Source organism: Dama dama, chromosome X, assembly GCF_033118175.1.
Source record: "Dama dama isolate Ldn47 chromosome X, ASM3311817v1, whole genome shotgun sequence".
NCBI classification, from domain to species: Eukaryota; Metazoa; Chordata; class Mammalia; order Artiodactyla; family Cervidae; genus Dama; species Dama dama.
In genome coordinates, this window is record NC_083714.1 from 55763274 (window position 1) to 55785094 (window position 21821).

The 21821-nt window shown below is 42.2% G+C and overlaps 1 protein-coding gene across 1 annotated transcript; it reads right to left on the bottom strand.

Annotated features, from left to right (window-relative positions):
- Nucleotides 1–15483: 15483 nt before the first annotated feature.
- MAGEA10 (MAGE family member A10) lies at nucleotides 15484–18061 on the bottom strand. The gene is made up of 3 exons (XM_061137568.1): nucleotides 18035–18061; nucleotides 16493–16716; nucleotides 15484–16381 (listed from the first exon to the last, which is right to left on the bottom strand). Exons 1-3 carry the CDS (start codon nucleotides 18059–18061, stop codon nucleotides 15484–15486), a joined length of 1149 nt encoding a protein of 382 aa, XP_060993551.1.
- Nucleotides 18062–21821: the final 3760 nt, after the last annotated feature.

Consider the following 21821-nt stretch of genomic DNA (forward strand, 5'->3'; position numbering starts at 1 on the left):
CCACATACATAGTCTGTAGCCCACCAAGCTTCTCTGTTAATGGAATTCTCCAGGCATGGTACTGGAGTGGGTAGCCCTTCCCTTCTCCAGGGAATCTTCCCCACCCAGGGATCGAATTCAAGTGTACTGCACTGCAGGCAGATTCTTCACTGTCTGAGCCATCAGGGAAGCCCTTTAGAAATACCTTTAATATGAAAACTGTATGACAACTGTACAAGAAAAGAAAACTATATGTCAATAAACTTCATGAACAGAAGATGCTATGTTCTGCAACAAAATATTAGCAAACAGAACCCAGAAATGCATAAAAAGAGTAATACATGACCAAGCTGTGTTTGAGGAACACAAGGCCAGTTCAATATTTCACCATCAATGAATGTAAAATACCAGTATAACAGACTAGTTTTATGATCACATCAGTTGAAGGAGAATAAGCATTTGCCAGACTACAGCTTGGTTTGTGAGCAAAACAAGAAATGAATAGGAACTTAACCTGATAAAGTATATATACAAAAACTACAACTAATATCAAGATTTACAGTGAAAGATTGGATGCCTTCTAAGATCAAGAAATGGGCAAGGAAGTCCACTCTCCCCACTTTTATTGAAGACTTAATGGAATTCTTACAAGTGGAATGAAGGAAGAAAATAAATAACAAGCAAACAGATAGGAAGGGATCACATAGCACTATCCCTATTCTCAGAGACATAATTGTCTTACAATAAAATCCTAAGGAAACTAAAAAAAAATCTTAGACCTAATAAATGAGTTTATCAAGTGTGCAGGATACAAAGTCAATGCACAGAAACCATCATTTTCCATATGGTGGTTTAGTTGCTAAGTTGTGTCCGACTCTTGTGATCCCATGGACTGTAACCTGCCAGGCTCCTCTGTCCATGGGATTTCCAAGGCAAGAATACTGGAGTGAATTTCCATTTCCTTCTCCATATAATTACAAAATATGAAAATAAAAATATTTTTAAAATACCACTTCATTGGCTAGCTCAAAACACTTAGATATAAATCAAATGTAGCGTGTATACAACCTGTAGTTTAAAAACAGTAAAATTCTGATAAAAGAAACCAAAGAACACCTAAATAAATACATACTTTGTTCATGGACTTCAAAACTCAACATAGTAAAGAACTCAATTTTTACCAAATTGATATATAGATTCAAAGCAATACTAGTCAGAATCACAGCAGTAATTCTTGCTTGTATAGACAAAATGATTCAAAAAAATTTATGTAAGGGCAAAGGAACTAGACTAGCTAAAGCAATTTTGAAAAGGAGAATAATTTTAGAAAAATCACATTCAAGTCGCTCTAGCTGATTTAACATTTTCCTATAAGGCTACTGTAATAGTGCAACTTAAATTTGGCTAAGAAATAGACACATAGATCAAGGGAACTGAATAGAGAGTCCAGAATAAACCAACATAAATATGACCCATGGAGACTTTATAAAGGATTGTGTGTATGTGCATTCACTCATTCACTCTGTTGTGTTTGACTCTTTGCTGTCCCAAGGACTATAGCCTGCCAGGCTCCTCTACCCATGGAATTTTCCAGGCAAGAATACTGGAGTGCCATTTCCAGTATTTTCTAGGCAAGAATACTGTTTGCCATTTCTTTTTCCATGGAATCTTTCTGACCCAGGGGTTAAACCTGCATCTCTTGTGTCTCCTTCATTGGCAGGTGGAATCTTTACCACTAGCACCACCTAGGAAGCCCTTATAAAGGATTAAAACAATTTAATTGAGAAATTTGGGCTTTTTAATAAATTGTTTTGGAACAGTTAGACAATCTTATGTTAAAAATGAATATCAAAACTTCATAATTTATATAAATACATAATAAATCTACTGGGTAAATGAAAAATATAAAACTTGAAAAATAAAAACAAAGGAGAAAATCTTCATGACCTGAGGTTAGGCAAAGAGGTCTTAAGCATGACACCCGAAGCATGACTCGTAAAATTTTAAAAATAATAAATTTGATTTCCTCAAAATTTAAAACTTTCACTCTGAGAAACACAGAATAAAAAGTCAAGCTGGAAGGATTATATTTGCAAATTAGATACCCAATAAAGGACTTATAGCCAGAAAATATAAATAGCCTTCAAAACTCAAATATTAGAAAATAAACAACTCAGTTAAGGAAATGGGCAAGTGATGCCAGTAGACACATCAGTGAGGTGGAAATATGAATGGAAAATAAACACATGAAAAGTTATTCTGTATCATCAGCCATAAGAGAAATGAAAATTAAAGCCATCATGAGATATCATAAACACATATTTGAGAAAGACTAAAAATGTTTTAAAAAATGACACAACGAAGTGTTATCAAGGATGAAGAACAACTTGAACTCTCACACATGAGTGAGGAATATAAAATAACACAGCTCTGTGGAAAATGATTTGGTAATTTTTTATAAAGATACACTTATTGTATAACTCAGTAAAGCCACTCGTCAGAAATAAAAACTTATGTTCATACAAAAACCTACATATGAAAGTTTATAGGAGTTCCGTCCATATTTGCCAAAATCTAGAAACAACCCAAGTGTCCTTTCATGGATGAATGAATAAACAAACTGTGATGCATCCAACCAATGGACTACTGTTTAGCAAGAAAAAGAAATGAGCTATTGATACATAGAACTTGAATGAACCTCAAACGGATTTTCCTGAGTGAAAGTGCCTCAAAAAGTTACTTACTCTATTCTTCCATTTATGAGATTCATGAAAAGACAAAGGTACAGTGATGGAGAACAGCTGAGTGGTTGTCAAAGTTAGATGTGTGAAGAGGGTAAGAGTATAAAAGAACAGCATAAGAGGTGTGTGTGTGTGAGGACAGTTATGGTACTATTCTGAATCCTAATTGTAGTTATGGTTACATGAATCTATAGAGGAACTTTAACAGTACATTGAGATAAAAAGATAATTTTGATGTTCAATAATTTTAAAATATTAAAGTGAGAGAAAAGGGAACCCTCTTACATTGTTGGTGGGAATGCAAACTAGTACAGCCACTATGGAGAACAGTGTGGAGATTCCTTAAAAAACTGGAAATAGAACTGCCATATGACCCAGCAATCCCACTGCTGGGCATCCACACTGAGGAAACCAGAATTGAAAGAGACACATGTACCCCAATGTTCATCGCAGCACTGTTTATAACAGCCAGGACATGGAAGCAACCTAGATGCCCATCAGCAGACGAATGGATAAGAAAGCTGTGGTACATATGCACAATGGAATATTACTCAGCCATTAAAAAGAATACATTTGAATGAGTTCTAATCAGGTGGATGAAACTGGAGACTATTATACAGAGTGAAGTAAGCCAGAAAGAAAAACATCAATATAGTATACTAAGGCATATATACGGAATTTAGAAAGATGGTAATGATAACCCTATATGTGAGATGGCAAAAGAGATACATAGACCAGTCTTTTGGAATCTATGGGAGAAGGCAAGGGTGGGATGATTTGAGAGAATAGCATTGAAACATGTATATTATCATATGTGAAACAGATCGCCAGTCCAGGTTCAGTGAATGAGACAGGGTGCTCAGGGCTGGTGCACTGGGATGACCCAGAGGGATGGGATGGGAAGGGAGGTGGGAGGGGGGATCGGGATGGGGAACACATGTACACCCATGGAGGATTCATGTCAATGTACGGCAAAACCACTACAATACTGTAAAGTAATTAGCTTCCAATTAAAATAAGTAAATTAAAAAATAAAAGCAGTGCTGCAAAATACATAAAATAAAAACTGATAGAACTAAAAGTACAGATAGTCAAATCTACAATTGTACTAATGTTTTCAGACCATGACACTCATCTCTGAGTAACTGTTAAGAAAAGATGGACAGAAAATATGCAAGGACAAAAAATATTGAAGGACTCAGATAACACTGTCAACCAACTTCATCTAATTGGCATTTGAAGACTACTTCACACAACAACAGAAAGTATATATTATTTTCAAGTACATGTGGAATATTCACCAAGATAGACCATAAAACAACCTTTAACAAATGTAAAATAATTTGCATTGTGCAAAGCATATTCTCTCCTCATAATGGAATTACAGAATACAAGATACCTGCAAATTCTCCAAGTATTTAGAGACTAAGCACATTTTGCCTAACTCATGTTTCACAATAAATTCTTGAGGGAAATTAGAAAATAGTTTGAAGTGAATTAATGTAAAAATACAACATATTAGAATTTGTGGGACTCAGCTATTGCAATATGTAGAGAGAAATTTATGTCGTTAAATGCATAAGATTACAAAGCAAGACACAGCACAACTCAATAATTTGAGTTTCCACTGTAAGAAACTGTGAAATGAAAAGTAAGTTGACCCCTAGGTGGAAACTCTATGTGTGTTAGTCGCTCAGTCGTTCAACCCAGGGATTGAACCCAGGTCTCCTGGTTTGCAGGCAGATTCTTTACCATCTGATCCATTAGGGAAGCCCCCTTGAATGTAGTAGTAATGTGTAATGTTTAAACATTTGGAATAACCAGTAAGTCATGTAGATCTACATAAAATGTATGTAAAGGGACAAAATGATATTATACAAAAATAAGGACCAGTTGGGTTTGCAGGTGGCACTAGTGGTAAAGAACCTGCCTGTAATGAAGGAGACATAAGGGGCACAGGTTCATTCTCTGGGTCAGGAAGATCCTCTGGAGGAGGAAATGGCAATCCACTCCAGTATTCTCGTCTGGAGAATTCCATGGACAGAGGAGCCTGGTGGGCTACCATCCATGGGGTCACAAAGAATCGGACACAACTGAAGCAACATACCATGTCCAAGGAACAGTTACTGTTTTGCTAGGGGAAAATTCTGGTTATAAATAAAACAAGATTGGTTTGAAAAAGCACTGATAAAGATATTGGTATTTATTACTTCTCTTTTATTCCTTTTTGGAGAATATGAACCTATATTTTTAAAAGGGAAAATAAAAAATACTATAAGACTGTGTTGTTGTTTAGTCACTCAGTCATGACTGACTCTTTGTAACCTCGTGGACTGCAGCCCACCAGGCTTCTCTGTCCATGGGATTTCCCAGGCAAAAATAATATAGTGGGTCACCCTTTCCTTCTCCAAGGGATCTTCCCAACCCAAGGATCAAACCTGGGTCTCCTGCATTGGCAGGCAGTTTCTTTACCACTGAGCCACCAGGGAAGCCCAACCATAAGATTATTCCATTGCAAATAAATTATGTACCCATTTTTTTGTAACTAAAAATCTATAGAAACATCTTTGGAACAAAATAATTTGGTAAAAAGAGGGATTGATGAGTTGCAAAAAGAGTAAAGAATAAATGATAAAGTGGGAAGAAAATTTCTGAGTCACAAGAATATGAAATCATATCAATATGAGAGAAACCATTCATGGCTTTACTAGTACAGTGTGTGAATTAAAACATTAAAATGGAGAAATTGTCAATGCACAAAAGAAATATGAAAGATATAGCTAACAACTAAGCGAGTATTATCTACTGCAGAGAAGTTTTAACAAAATTAAAAATCACAGTTCCTTTTACATGGTGTTCAGTTGTTGAAAGATAAGCATATATTAACTTAAAACTATGAATGTGTGTGTGTGTGTGCGCGCGCTAATCGCTCAGTAGTCTCTGACTCTGCAACCCCATGGACTGTAGCCTGCCAGGCTTCTCTCTCCATGGAATCCTCCAGGCAAGAATACTGGAGTGGATTGCCATTCCCTTTTCCAATGTGTTGAATTAAAGAAATGTGGGTCATTGTCATGAAAATATTGCTTCATTCTTAGGACAATCAGTGTTTTTAAAAGTACATTTTTACTGATGATTCAGAATTAATGACATTAAAGACTGAAAACATATTTTAAAAAACAATTTGTTTATTATGAGGTTTATGAGAGACATATAAACAAATTTTGACAAGGGACATATAAACAACACTTATAATAATGAAAGTAGTCATGATAATTCCTCCTGCCAATATTGCCTACAAATAATCCTTCCTATAAATATTGGATCCAATATGTCATTGGGAATATGCATGCGTGCATGCACGCATGCTCAGTTGCATCCAACTCTTGGTGACCCCATGGACTGCAGCCCACCTGGCTCCTCTGTCCTTGGAATTTCCCAAGCAAGAATACTGGAGTGGATTGGCATGCCCTCCTACAGCAGATCTTCCAGGCCCAGGAATGGAAACCACATCTCTGGTGTCTCCTGCATTGGCAGGTGGGTTCTTTACCACTAGTGTCACCTGGGAAGCCTGCACTGGGCATATGACTTATATATAAATCTCTTTGTTTTTGCTCATGCTCAGTCATGTCTCACTCTTTGTGACCGCTTGGGACTGTACTCCGGTAGGATCCTCTGTCCATGAAATTTTTTGGGCAAGAATATTGGAGTGGGTTGCCATTTGCTTCTCCAGAAGAACTTCCCAATCCAGTGACTGACTCAGGAATATAAATGTTTAATTTCCCCCTTTAAAAATAGTATTAGTTTTTCTGGAAGATGGCTTTAAAGATAGGAAAGATTCTTAACTGTGAAGGATTGTATTTGAAACTGAGAGAAGTTGGATGACTACACATAGCCTACTAATTGTATTTTTTTGTTTCTTTACAGTTACATAATCAGTCAGCATGCCAGAGGCTGAAAAGAATCCAGCAAGAAGTTAATCAGTATTACAAACAAAACATCTAGATAATGAGTGTTTATTTTTGGTAGCCTAAATCATATTTTTTTTTAACATTTAAAGCATTTTGCTATTATAATGGCAATTATTTTTAATTAAACTTTTTTATTTCGTATTAGAGTACAGCTGATTAACAAAGTTGTGATAGTTTCAGATGGACAGCAAAGGGACTCAGCCATACATACACATGTGTGTGCTTAGTCACTCAGTCGTGTCTGACTCTGTGATCCTATGGACTGCAGCCCACCAGGCTCCTCCATCCATGGGATTTTTCAGGCAAGAATACTGGAGTGGGTTGCCATTTCCTTCTCCAGAGGATCTTCCCGACCCAGAGATCAAACACACATCTCCTGTGCCTCCTGCATTGCAGGCAGATCCTTTACCTGCTGAGCCATCAGGGAAGCCCCACATATAAATGTATCCTTTGGTAATTCTTATGTGTCTTAGAAGGGTTAGAAACATTGAAAGCACAAATAAGACAATTTAAAAATCAGTTACATTTCTACAAGCAAGAGAAAAATATTGTTGCTATTTTGCTGTATATACTTTTGGGTTTTTGTATAAATGTCTATATTAACATATATATGTGTCCCACAGTCTTTCAACCTGGTTTTAATTTGAATAAGTCAAAATATGGGGACACTGCCATATGTAGATAATTTTGGTTTTACATTTGAATTATAGGACTTCTGATTCTGGCCATGATGTAGTAACAGGGACCAAATATACACACCTACCTCAAAGAACTATAAAAACAGACAACACACATGAAACAATGATTTTCAGTTTGTTAGACATCAGGCGAAGAAGAACAGAGTTCTCTAAGAGATGAGAAGTAAATGACGTGAGTCCTAAGATTGCTCAAGCTTACTGTCTAGAGAAAGATTGTAGGCCACAGTGTATAATGAAGGAGGCTGGGCATCTTCTTGAGTTGGGGAGATGGAGCTGAAGGTCTAGGGGATGCTTGGTGGCAAGAACTTGCAGAACAAAATCTCAGAGGGGAAAGTGCTCCACAGACAGCAATCTCCAGAGATCATGCAGGTCTGGGAGTTATTCTGGTTCTCATTAGTCAGAGTGGAAAATCACATAGTTCATGGGGCTCAGTTAAAATATAGAGAGTGGTTTTGCCTGAGAAGAGAGGAATTATTAACCATAATCTAACCACAGCTTTTAACTCACTTAACAGAGTTTAAAAACATGACTCAAAAAGACCAGTGACTTGTTTTCAAGTAACTTAATTGTATCCTTGCAAAAAGCTTAAGAATATTTATTTATAGAAACACAAAAATATCCAGCATTTAACAAAGTAAAATTCACAATTTCTGACATCCAATCAAAATTGCCAGCCATTCAAAGAAGCAGGAAAGTAGGATCATAAATGAAGAGAAAAATAAATTAAAACTGACATAGAAATGAGACAGATGATAGTAGTCAAGGACATTAAAACAGCATTATATATAACTGTGTTCCATATGTGTAAAAGAGGAAAGGTTAAACATGCTAAATAGGGACATGAAAGACATAAAAAAGAGTCTAAATAAATTTTCAGATATGAAGGCCACAATGCCTGAATTGAAAAGATACACTGGTTTTGACTAATGGCAGATTTGACATGTATGAAGAAAAGATCAGTGAACTTGAAGATATAGCAATAAAACTTTCTAGAAAAAACACACACTGAGAAAATAATACTGAAAACAATGAATAGAGTATTGGCAAGTTGTGAGACAACTTCAAGTGACCTATGTGCATATATTTGGAAACCCCAAAGGGAAGGAAGAAGAGAGGATAGAAAAAAGTATTTGAATGAGGAATCTCCAAATTGGATAAGAACTATAAGGTGGATGGGATGAATTAGGAGGAGGGGATTGACATATATACACTATTATTTGGTGGCTCAGTCAGTAAAGAACCCGCCTACCAATGCAGGAGACGCAGGTTTGATACCTGGGTCAGGAAGATCCCCTGGAGGAGGAAATGGCAACCCACTCCAGTATTCTTGCCTGGAAAATCCCATGGCCAGAGGAGCCTGGTGGGCTACAGTCCATGGGGTCACAAAAGAGTCAAACATGACCCAGTGACTAAACCACCACCACCATATTTAAAATAGATAACTAATGAGAACCTACTGTGTAGCACAGGGAACTCTACTCAATGCTCTTTGATGACCTAAATGGGAAGGAAATCCAAAAGAGAGGTGATATATGTATATGTATAGTTGATACATTTTGCTGTACATTAGAAACTTACGCAATGCTGTAAAGCAACTCTACTCCAATAAAAAGTAATTGATGAAAATAAGCAAAACCATAAACCCACAGATTCAAAACCCATAAAGAATGCCAAGAAATATGAAATTAAGAAAAAACTATACCAAGGCCCACAATATTCAAATTACTTAAAATCAGTGATGAAGAGAAAATCTTAAAAGCACCCAGAGGGGGGAAAAAGGCACTTTACTACAGGGCAACAAAGATAAGGGTAAGAGTGAGTTTCTTGTCAAAAACAAGGAAAGTAAGAGATGATTGGAGCCCTATCTTTAAAGTCCTGAAAAATTAAACTGTCAACCTAGGATTCTACAGTCAGTGAAAATACATTGCAAAAATAAAGGTTAAATGAAGATTTTTTTTCTGAAATACAAAACCTTAAAGGATTAATAACCAAGAGACATGCACTAAAATAAATATTAAAGAATGCTTTAAAGAAATGCTAAATTCCTCCAGGCTGACAGAAAATGATGCCAGATAGAAATCTGAATCTACACAAACGAATGAAAAGCACTGGAATTGGAGCTCTGTGTGTGAACATAAAGAGGATTTCCTTATTTGTGTCAATGTCTTTAAGAGATAATTGATTATATAAGTAAAGATAATAACAATGTATGGTGGAGTTTATAACATATGTAGGACTAAAATGAATGCCAAGATTAGGCAAAACGCTGACAGGGAAGAAATGGAAGAACACTGTTGGGGTTTTGTATTTGACTCTTTTGAGATCCAGTGGGTATGCTGATTGTTTTCATTTTTGTACCAGATGCCCTAGCACAATGACCAGATGAGCCCATATACACCAGGCACTTAAATTGCCCTCATTACTTAAATGTGAATACGATGAGACTGAAGGGTCTGCTGTGAACTCCGGACTCATATTTCTCTTCTCTTCTTATTGAATAAGAAACTCTTTCAGAAACCACTTCCCAGGGCTTCCTTGTTCAAATTCCACTCTTCTGGCAGCTACACACTCCCTCCCCTGGCTCATAGGTATTCCTGGCCTGTTTCAGCTGTCTGCCCCTAGTCACCAACCCTGCTCATTCAGATGGCCCCGACATCAAAGGAGGGTTGCTCTATCCCCAGGGGAAAAGGCCCCAGCCTCCAGCCGGCATCATGACCACTGCCAGCCCAGCCCTGAAACACTGGCAAGGGTGCACTGGACCACATGTGTAGTCAAGAGATGAAGCTCTCCTGAATGAGGCGAAGAGCCAGGTGTATGCTTCCTGACAGAGGTGGGGGACTCTAAGGGCAGGGTGGGCTGTTTGGCATGCCCCTGGTCCAGCCACCCAATAGACCTGACTATTCAGACCACCTACAACTTCCAGCTGTGGAGGAGGGTCTAGAGATTTTCCCAGTCTATTCACATTCCTTGTTCTCTACCCTTTCCTCTCCCCAATTTCTCTCCTTTGGGGTCCTGTGCCCCTTACACTGAACTCTGGATTCAGGGTCCTGACTGTCAGCCTGCCTGGGGCTCTCTGGACTTGGCTTTGCACTTGTCTCTCACGTGTACTCTGGCAACAGCTGTCCCCAGGATGCTCTCAATGCCCCTCGTAGGCTGGGGATGTCCCCTCTGGTCACCTTCCCTAGCTCCTGACTGAATCCTTGCTCCTCATTGAGAAGGGGACCAGGAGGCTCTCCATGTTGGCATTTCATTAAAATCATGCTCAGAGGAATCCTGTCACTTTGGACATCACTGTATCAATCCAGTTTTACCCGGGTGAGGAATTAAATAAATGCTTTGTTCAACCTAATTAGGAAGACCCAGAGGAATCGGGTGGAGAGGGAGGTGGGAGGGCGACCGGGATGGGGAATACATGTAAATCCATGGCTGATTCATGTCAATGTATGATAAAAACCACTACAATATTGTAAAGTAATTAGCCTCCAACTAATAAAAATAAATGAAAAAAAATAAATTAATTTAAAAAAAAGAAAGAAAATACATGTGTGCTCAGTCATGTCCGACTCTTTGTAACCCACCAGGCTCTTCTGTCCATGGGATTTTCCAGGCAAGAATACTGGAGTGGGTTGTCATTTCCTACTCCAAATTAGAAAATGGGGGAGACACAAATTAAAACAACATTGAGACAATATTTTATCCATAATTTTGACCAAAGTTTAAAAGAATGATAAAATATTTTTGAGAGTGAAGGATATTCAATAAAATAGTTTTTGAGAATATGAATCGTACAGCTTTTTAGAATAAAATTCCAGCAATATTTATGAAAATGTGAAATATTTATACCCTTTCCACTTTAACCAAAAAATCATATTAATATGTTAGATGTGGTTACCTCTGGATAAGGGGCTGAAATTTGGAGGAAGTTTATAAACAGAGCAATTATCTATTTTTACAAGTTTTTTGCAATAAGAGTAAGTACACTATATGCACTAATAATACCTTTGTAATAAAAATATTTAAATACACCTACCTATGTATTTGTCAGTTGAAGCAACTTCAAGCTGATGCAACAAACAAAAACTTAATTTAAATGGCTTAACATAAGAAAAGTTTATTTTTGTTCATATAAATTCTGTTGCATTGGGCAGGAGACCTCTGCTCTCAGAAAACCCAGGGATCCATGATACTTCGAGACTATAGTTCCACCAACTCAACAGGGAGATGCCAGGTTTGCTGTTGAATGAAATAGAAAGCATGGAAATGCCATGCTGGCTCTCAAATGCCTGGATGTGATGACACTTCTACTCATATTTCAGGGACAATGGGTAGTGATATGATCATTCCTAACTACAGGCGGATTGTACTTGTAGTAATACAACTACAATGTCGTACTTCACTTACTACAATACAATGTGTTGTAGTAAATACATTGTAGTAATACATTGTGAAGGAAAGGAAGACAAAATATGGATAAGACCATGTGGTCTCTCTCATACACTGTTACATAGTAGATGCTGAACAAAAAGCAATTATTATAATTTGCTATGACAACAACCTTCACTTCTTAGAGAATTTCCTTTTTTATTGAAGTATAGTTGATTTACCATGTTGTGTTAGGTTTTGGTATACAGTGAACTGATTCAGATATCTATCTATATACATATTTCATATTGTTTTCCTTTATGGTTTTATTATAGGATGTTTTTTAATTGGGCTATAGTCGCTTTACAATGTTTTGTTAGTTTCTGCTGGAAAAATGAGTAAATCAGCTGTATGTTTACATATATCCCTTCCCTCTTGGATCTCTCTCTCACTGCCCTCCCCACAATCACACCCATCTCAATCACCACAGAGCATTGAGCTGGTTTCAAATACTCTTAACTTCAGGGTTTTAGCCAAAGAACTGGTAGATTATGTGCCAAGTTAGACTCTACACATAAACTCATTTAGAAAGAAAAGAGTTTGTTGAAGATACCTGTGGAGGGGGGGAGAGGTAATGACCAATGTCTAACATCACTATCCAGTGTAAACACAAGGGCACTGTAAGTGGGCAGTGGGTTGAGATAGCCTGGGGACTTCTGCAGGGAGTTGAAATGCTTTATGTCAGAGGGAGGGCAAGAGATTAAGGCTGTTCCCTTTGGAGTGGGCACAGATTTCAGAAGAGGCAGCAGTGATGAGCTGATAAGCTGGTCAGGTTCCAGAGTTGGACTGGAGGGTACATAGGGGAAGACCAGGGGATGGGTGCTATCATGTGGGAAGGTGCTGGGACTAGCCAGACTTCTGGCAGCTCATCTCTCAGGGGACCCTGACAGGCAGCAGGACTCTATGTTAATAAAGCCCACAAACAATACCCAAACCCTGTCTGCTTCACTTTGTCGCCTTCTTTCTTTAAGCCTGCTTTCAGTGTCATGGGCATGGGGTCCTCCTTTTGGTCACCTTAGAGACTTTATGGAGTACCGAGAAAAGAAATGATTTAGAGGCAGAAGGTTGGTATCAGGCTGGGGTTGAGTGGGAAAAGCATAGGTTCCCAATGAATTTAGGCTAGAGATCTAGTCCCTGCCCTGTCACTTATTAACCATGTAACCATGGTAGATTACCAAGCCCTATGGCCTCAGGTTTTTCATCTGTGAAGCAAGTGGGCTTGATGAGACCTGTCTTGTAGGGTGGCTGAGATGTAGGTAATGTAGGCAATGTAAAGCACCTTGCACAGTGCCTGGCTCAGTCTTTACTGATTAGCAGTTACAGTAACTCTGTTATCCACAGTTTTGCTTTTGGCAGTTTCAGCTACCTGAGATCAACCAGGGTCTGAAAATACTAAATAGACAATTCCAGAAATATACAGTTCATTAAGTTTTAAATCACACCATCCCACTCTCTCCTGCCCTGAACATGAATCATCCTTTCCTTCAGCATATCCACCCTATATGTGCTACCTACCCATTAGTGTAGGAAAAAATGTAACATTGTAGTGTTCAGTACTCTCCATGGTGTCAGAGACCTACAGGCAGTCTTGGAACACAATCACTGGCAGATAAAGGGGACTTCTGTGTTTCCATCATTAACATAATCACTGGCAGATAAGGGGGACTTCTGTGTTTCCATCATTAATTTGACCCCAGGCCCTTCTACCCTGTACTCTAGAAGTTGTTGTTGTTATCCAGTACATCTTAGTGAAATCTCAATAGGACACATAATACAATAATCAGTCAACCATGCTGCTGGCTTTGTAAATAGTGGTAACAGTGTTAGTCGCTCAGTTGTGTCCGACTCTTTGCGATCCCAAGGACTGTAGCCTGCCAGGCTCCTCTGTCCATGGGATTCTCCAGGCAAGAATACTGGAGTGGACTGCCATTCCCTTCTCCAGAGGATCTTCCTGACCCAGGGATTGAACCCAGGTCTCCTGTGTTGCAAGCAAATTCTTTACCATTTGAGCTACAGGGGCTTTGTAAATAAAAATTCAGGAAATTTTCTTCTTAGAGGATATATTATTAAATTTAGATGGAGGGGAGTCTTCCCAAGCTGGATGCAACTCAAAGCTGCTAGAATTTTAGCCAAAGACCAATTCAGTCCCTCCCTCTCAGCTGCATTTTCATCTGAACCACTATTTTCATTAATTCCTCCCCACTCAAAGTTATATATTGCTCAGAATTGGTCAAATTACATTAAAGGTAATCTAATTAAAATGTCTTCTAATAATGTCATCTCTGGCTTTCCTAGGTCAATGAAATGGGTGCCTCGACAGTGACTCCCCAGCATCATTCAAAAGATATTTATCCTTATTTCTCAGGAAACCCTTGCTGATGATACTTATAAAACACCTAGGTCTTGTGTTCAGCTGAACTGGGACAAGAGTACAGGACAACTTCCTTACTTGCCCCAGGAAGTGATTTATCTCTGGTTTATCCATGATCCAAAAGGAAATGCCAAGAGCAGTTTTGTTAACCAGGTTTTCCTCTCATTCCTAAGACACACCCGGAGAAGGCAATGGCAACCCACTCCAGTACTCTTGCCTGGAAAACCCCATGGAGAGAGGAGCCTGGTAGGCTGCAGTCCATGGGGTCGTGAAGAGTCGGACACAACTGAGTGACTTCACTTTCACGTTTTACTTTCATGCATTGGGGAAGGAAATGGCAGCCCACTCCAGTGTTCTTGCCTGGAGAATCCCAGGGACAGGGGAGCCTGGTGGGCTCAGACCATGGGGTCGCACAGAGTCGGACACGACTGGAGCGACTTAGCAGCAGCAGCAAGACACACCAACTGCAGGTCTGAGGGCTGCCACCACCCAGGTTCATTACCATCACCTCCCACAGAAGGAACCCAGCTTCCCAAAGCCCCAAATCACCCTGGCTCAGGCACCGACACTCGAGGGCTCCTCCTGGAGCCCCACGACCCTGCCCCGTGTTTCCTTCTTTAGTGGGACTAGGGGACGTCTCTTCACCTTTCTTGTGTGACTGCAGCTGCTAGACCATCGCTCCAGGTGTGTGGGTGCCCTGCTTCTCCCAGTGTCCCCACTGCTAACACAGGGCCTTCCACAGAGCAGAGGCTCCATGAAGGTCTTTGGAATAAATGAGCCAGTGAGCAGAGATTTCATTTATTACTATTTTATTTCTTCTACATCCTTGAATAAACTAAGAAAATTCAAGTACATATCTTAATGTTACAGAATAGACTGAAAGTGAGAATTCAAAAGTAAACCACTTCATTTTTTTCTCCATTTTACTAAGTTCTTTCACATTTTCAAGGAAATTCTTATTCTAATGCCATCTTTTCTTATTACAGAGTACAAATAAAATGAAAGATTTCCCAATTTGTCTTAACACAGCAAAATTCTTTCTACTAAACTGAAAGAAAAAAAAATGCTAAATGTGCCAATGTCATGCATAAACCTAGATTTTGAGAATAACAGACTTTCTAGTTGAGTAACAACATTTTAAAATGCAAAAAAATAAAAGAAGATCAAGTTTTAAGTCACCCCAGCGGAAGAGAAACACAAAAATGCTATTTACTATGATTCCCTTGCCCCCAGTCTGTCCCTCTACTAGTTAGATCATTGACTGCTCTCTTAAAAAACACAGAGTGAAGAATCTGCCTTGGACTTCACTCAGGACAGGATGGTGCACTGGAACTTTCACTGGCCACGGCACTAGTATCATCCGTGGTGGCAATTCCAGATTGGGCTCTCTCTTCCTGCTGTCTCAAAGCCTCCTCATACCACAGAGGGAAGGCTCTAGGGTCATTTCCACTGATCTTGGCCAAAAACTCCAGGAGAGTCATCTTGCAGATCTCTGAATGGGCCCGGGGACCCCACAGAAACTCATAGCGGGCAGGATCACTGTTGGGCACCTGTCGGTACTCAAAGTACTGCTCCTGCACCAACACTCTGGTAATAAGCTCCCTGGGCTCCCCATAGATAAAGTGATCTGTCCCATCATATACCCCCATCACATTCAGCACTTCCCACACCTTCTCCTCAGAGACACAGTCACCCTCCATAAAGATCATGCTCAGGATAACTATTAGAATACCGTTCTTGGGCATGGTCTGCCCATCGCTCATCATCCCATCGCAGGTGAGACCCAGGGTAGTGACCACGGCATAGGAGTCATTGCTGGGGTCCACTTCCTTAACATCCACGCCAAACGCCAGCTGCAGGCACTCCGAGGCTTCTCTGAAGATCTCAGGGAAGTGATCCTGGTAATCTTTGATGACGACACTCAGCATTTCCTCCTTTGTGGTCAGCTCCTTGGTTCGATACTTGAGGAGCAGAAATTCTACCAGATCAGCCACCCTGTCATCAATCACATTTCTGGGCAGGGACTCAGCATTTGGCAGAGCCTGAGAGGTGCTCAGACTCTCCTCTTTTGGGCTGCTGGGGCCATCATCGGATTGGCTCATTGGAGAGGCAACAGCAGTGGGAGAGAGAAAGGAACTCGGAGGGCTCTGTGAAGGACCCTGGGAAGGATCCTGGGGAGGATCCTGGGGAGGACCCTGGGGAGGATCCTGGGAAGGACCCTGGGAAGGATCCTGGGAGGGACCCTGGGGAGGATCCTGGGAGGGACCCAGGGGCCCAGGAATAATATTAAGATCCTCCTCTAGGGAGCTCGAGATCAGCGGAAAGCAAGAGGAAGAGGAGGAGGAGGAGGATAAGGGAAATGAGGAGGAGCAGGTGGAGGATGAGGACGTATCCTCTACCACAACCGCAAGAACACTTTGGGCCTCACTGCCTTCCTCAAGCACGCAGCGCCGTCGCTTTGGAGCATGAGACATGATGACTGGTTTCCAGCAATAGACAGGAGTGTGGGCAGAGGTGACAGATGGGGGACCACAGGTCTGGGGGAGAGAGAAGATGAGAGCGGCCTCAGCTGAGAAATGAACCCTGGGTGGTCTGACACAGGCCACGTACAGGTCTCCTCTCGAGAGGTGCTCTTGGACGGAACAGTGGCACTCCTCCTGGGTGGCTGTACGCTGGCTACCCAAAGAAGGAAGGGCAGGGTCTCCCCAGGATGCAGTCAGCCCAACCTGAGGTTCCGGAGTTCACATAGTGGAGGGATTTGAGCCTTGTGGGTTCCCCTCTGTTCTAGAATGGGGGCCTCTGGTGCACACTCAGGGCACCCTCCTCACCTTGACTCCTGGTTCTGGCAGGACCTCCTCTGCTCTCTGACCTCAGGACACCGGCCTCAGACCTCAGTCTTTACCTCCTGGTTCCTGGAGCTCCTGTGACAGAAATGGAGGGGACACCTCGGGGGTAGACTGTGGCACAGCCCTGGGCCTTCTGTGATGGTTCGAAGGGTGGACTCTATGAGGTCTCCCCAGTTGTGCAGTGGGAGATCCCATCGGGGTTCCCTTGTAGTGCCCACTTTTCCCCTGGCATGGCCTGGACCCTCCCCTTTTGGGGCCTGCAGGGAAACTCAGAACAAGACCCGAGTCTGAACAGAAAGCGCTGAGGGGCCCCACATATGGCCGCACCTGCCCAGGGCCTCCCGCAGGTCCTAGGCTGGGGAGATGCTTGGTCTTCAGCTCCTCCTCACCTCCTGCCTGCCCTCCCAGCACTGACCACAGGGGAGGGAATCAGCTCAGTCCTCCCTTGGGGTCCGGGGAGTCCACCCTCGGTGGATCTGAAGCCTCTGCCCTCTGCCCAAACACCTCACCTCCCGAGACCCTAAGCCAGAGGTGAAGAAAATGCTCACCCTGCTCTAGGGCCTCCAAGAGCCCCCACAAGGGCCAGGATCCCTGCCTCCCTATTGGGGTATAACCACCTCAGTCCTTCCTCACATGGAACCTAGACTCCAGGCAGGACTGGGGAATTGTCCCGTCTGCCATTTTCAGACCCCTCAGCTTTCACAAGGTCCCCCGTCTCTCTGAGACCCGGATGTCAGGAAATGCTGCATGTGGCCGTCCTGCCTGGTGACTACAGGGTCCCCTATGTTCTGGGGTCCAGCTCCCCTTAGTCCTCCCTCAGTGGTCTACACCCCCTAGGGTCCTCCCAGGGCTGACAGCAGGGGCAGGAATCTGGGGTCCTCACCTTGACTCCCAGTAGGACCTGGGCTCTGTCCTCTCCCCACCTGAGGCCTGGCTCCTCACACCAGGTCCCCAGTCACTCTGAGACCCGGATGTCAGGTAGTCAGAAGGCCTAGTGTGCCCTTCTCACCCTAGGGTCTCCCAGGGCCGACGACATGGGCGGGGATCTGTGGGGTTCCGTCACTCCTCCCTCAGGGTCCCCTCAGTCCTCCCTCAGGACCTTACCTTGTCTCCAGGCAGGACCCGAGATTCTCTCCTCGATCCAACTGAAGCCCCGCCTTTTATACCAGTTCCCAAGTCTCTCCGAGCCCCGGATGACAGGAAGTCCGCCTCCTGTACCAGGTCCCCAGTCTGAGATTGGATGTCAGGAAGCCCGCCCCCTGCACCAGGTCCTTAGTCTGAGACCCGGATGTCAGGAAGTCAGACCATGTCTGTTGGTCTCATCCTACTCCAGGGCTGCCCAGGGCCGACAATAAGAATGGGCTTCTCTCAGGTCTCCTCTGTCTGGGGTCCAGGGTCCTCTCAGTCCTCCCTCAGTATCCTCAACTGGACACCTCGCAGGACCTGGTATTCTCCCCTCTGCCCATCTGAGGTCCCATCCAGTCTCTCTGAGACCTGGATGACAGGAAATGCAGCATGTGTTCATCCACCTTATGTGCTCCCTGAGCCCACTCTGTTCTGGGGTCCAGGGTCCCCTCAGTCCTCCCTCGGGGGCTTCAGCTTGACTATCAGCAGAACCTAAGATCCTCCCCTCTGCCCATCTGAGGCCCCAGTCTCTCTGAGACTCAGATGTGAAAGTCAAGACTTGCTGCCAAGGTGCCTATACCCCCACCAGGGGCCTCCCAGGGCCAGGAATCTGGGGGGATCCCCTCTGTTTGGGGTCCAGAGTCCCATCAGTTCTTGCTTAGGGTCCTCACCTTGACTCCCAGAAGGACATGGGATTCTCTTCTCTGCCCTGCTGAGCCCCCACCCCTTATACCAGGTCCCCAGTCTTTCTGAGACCTGGATGTCAGAAATGGATGATGCATGTGGTCATCCCACCCCAAGGTCCCTCAGGGTCTTCCTTCAGGTCCTTACTTACCTTCATGTCTGTCAAGGCCTGGGACTCCTCCATTTGCTGACTGAAGGATGCACACCCAAGACCAAACCAACCCTATCTCAGTATCCCAAGGCAAAGTGATGTAATACTAAGTCCAATCAGATGCCTGTGTTGACAGCACCAGATCTGTTGAGGGATCCCCTCTGTTCTGGAGTCTAATGTCTCATCAGTCCTCCCTCAGGGTCCTCACCTTGAATACTGACAGTTCCTGGGTCCTCTCCTCTGCTTATCTGAGTCCAGCCCTGCTAGCTCAATGTCTTTCCCTCCTTTAGACCATTTCACCCAGCAGAAGACAGAGGTCACCATATCAGGCAGGCTACAGCTTATTGGGGCCTTCCTACACTCGTAGCAGGGGCAGGGTGGAGCTGACCTCTGTTCTGAGGTTCAAGGTGCCTCCAGTCCTCCCTCAGGGTCCTTGTTTTGACTCCTGGCAGGTTCTGGAACTCCTTTCTTTGCTGATCTGAAGACACATCACTCTATCCAAGCCTCACTTCCCTGAGACATTCATTTTCTACTTCCCCAGAAGGAAGTCAGAGGCTTCCACGTCTCTCTGACTTGGCGCCTATGGGGGCTGACTGCAGGGACAGGGTAAAGCTGGGACCCCTCTCTTCCAGTCTGGGAGATTCCTTCATTGCTCCTTCAATATCCTCACCTTGACTTGTGACAGGGCCTGAGACGCCTCCCTCTTGTGACCTGAGCCTGTCTCCTTCCAGCCAAGGCTCTCACCTCTCTGAAGACCCCCAGGGCAGATTGAGGAAGGCTCACAGTCTGACAGCTCTGTCAGGGATCTCCCACAGCTGTTATCAGGAGTAGAACTGGATTATCTGGACCTTCTGGGAGGATGCCCCCGGCTCAGTCCTCACTTCTGAGGTCCTGGGTCCTTGATGAAATCCTGGCTGGGAGAGGCTTCTCACTGTCAGCTCCAAGCATTTGTCCAGCTGTGTCCCTCGCAGAGAATGATTCTGCAACACGAACTAGTTTCTAGATAGGGAGCTGCAGTGCCCATGAGCATGGGGGAGAGTCAGAGAAAAAGCAACCTTTTCAATGGAGACTCTTGACCAGCCAGCCAGATTTCAGAAACATTTTGTTCTAAAAGATTCATTTTCTGCACAGAAGAGGCTGAGCGCAGCATTTGGGGCGGTCCTGCTCATTTGAAATTATCTAACATTTCATAGCTCAGAGCACTGATTTTCATTTTCTTAACCCTCATTCCTAGCAAAAAATATATTATACATCTCTACCAAGTGTATGTTTAGAATCCATATAAAATTTCATGAAAGAATACCTAGACTTATTGTGTGTGGATCGTTTTAATAGCTCCTATTCTATAATATCTCCAATCCATTCTTTATCTTCTGTTAAAAATTATTTTGAGAAAAAAAATTATTTTGGAAAGGCCAATCCTCAGTCTCTTGTCAAAAGTTCAGAAGTAACAGGAGTAGAAGCAATGAATTGCTAAAGTAATAATTAGTAGTAGTTTATTCTGCCCATGCCAAAAAGACAGTTTGTGAACACAGAGCATTCAAACCAAACATGGAATGAGGCTCAGGGGTATATCGTTATAAAGCTGCTTATATTGGGGGAAGGCAGTGACTATTCTTCACAGTGGTTGGTTATAATATTTGAATTTCTTAAATGATAGGGAATTGGTTAGTGATTACCTCATATCAATTTGGGGAAACAACTGAAGTTTTGCTGATGATTTCCAGAGGCATAAGCAAGGCATAATCAAGTTAGCCTTGTAATAAAACCTAAATTAAACTTTATTTGTATGACTAAATTGGTTTTGTCTGCTCAGGGAGTTTTTCAAGGCTAGTCTGTTTTTGATTGTAACACACTAAAATGGTTTCAGGTGGTCATTAGCACAGGCTTTGGGGTCCTACAACCTCAGTCATCTCACCTTTCCAGTTGTCCTGTTACTATCCCAGAGCTACTGGTATCTGTGGTTAGAGGGCCTGCCTCTGGTTTGTGCAATGAAATAGGTCAGAAATTTAAAATCTTCTCCTTACCCATCCTGCCATCTGCATCTCTGCAGCCTACAGCCCTTCTGCAACTTCCCCACTGCCCCCGACCCCGCCAAACACAAGAACCAGCTCCCCACAGTCATCAATCTTCCCTAGGGATTTCTCGTGTTTTGTTGTTTAGCTTTTGTTGTTGATTCCCCACCCCCCTCTCCTTTTATAGTTATTGAGAGTTGATTTGGGGAGTGGAAGTCAGTGGTCTGAATTTACAGGTATAAATCTATAAATAATTTAAGGAGAATTCATATCTTTGTAATAATGCTGTTCCTCATGAATGAATATGTGTTACTGCTTTATGTATTTGGGACTTTTAGCTGAATCTATCAGAAAGCTTTTATATTTGCCTCCATTAACATCTTGTACATGTCTGTTAGGATTCTTTTTAGGTAATTTTCTTGACTTTCTTGCCATTGTGAATGAGGTATTTCCTATTTCATGTTCTAATTAGTTATTGCTTTTAGATGGCAAGGTTCTTGATTTTGCTATAATGATTTTCCATATATATTTTCCTGAAATCTCTCAATCATTCAAATACTCCACATATTTTACAGATAATAATATTATCACCAAATATTATCTTTCTTTTCAATATTCATACCTCTTGTTTATTTCAATATTCACTGCTCTATGTGTCCCAGTGCAATTTTGAACAGTAGAGGAGAGAGCATTCATTTTTGTGTTGTCTGGCCCTGGCTTTAATGGAAATTCTAATATTTTACATATAAGTGTGTTTGCAATAGACTTTAGGAAATTGAAGTTCTGTTCTAATGTTAACTTACTCTTTTTAACCACAAAGT

What these genes read in the sequence shown, in the direction of transcription:
- MAGEA10 (XM_061137568.1), bottom strand. Translation starts at nt 18,061, where the DNA reads ATGTCGTCGGCCCTGGGAGACCCTAGG. An exon ending in CGGCCCTGGGAGACCCTAGG is followed by an intron (nt 16,717 to 18,034) that starts GTGAGAAGGGCA and finishes TCTCTCCCCCAG; the next exon opens with ACCTGTGGTCCCCCATCTGT. An exon ending in TCCTCTTGCTTTCCGCTGAT is followed by an intron (nt 16,382 to 16,492) that starts CTCGAGCTCCCT and finishes TTCCCAGGATCC; the next exon opens with TCCCCAGGGTCCTCCCCAGG.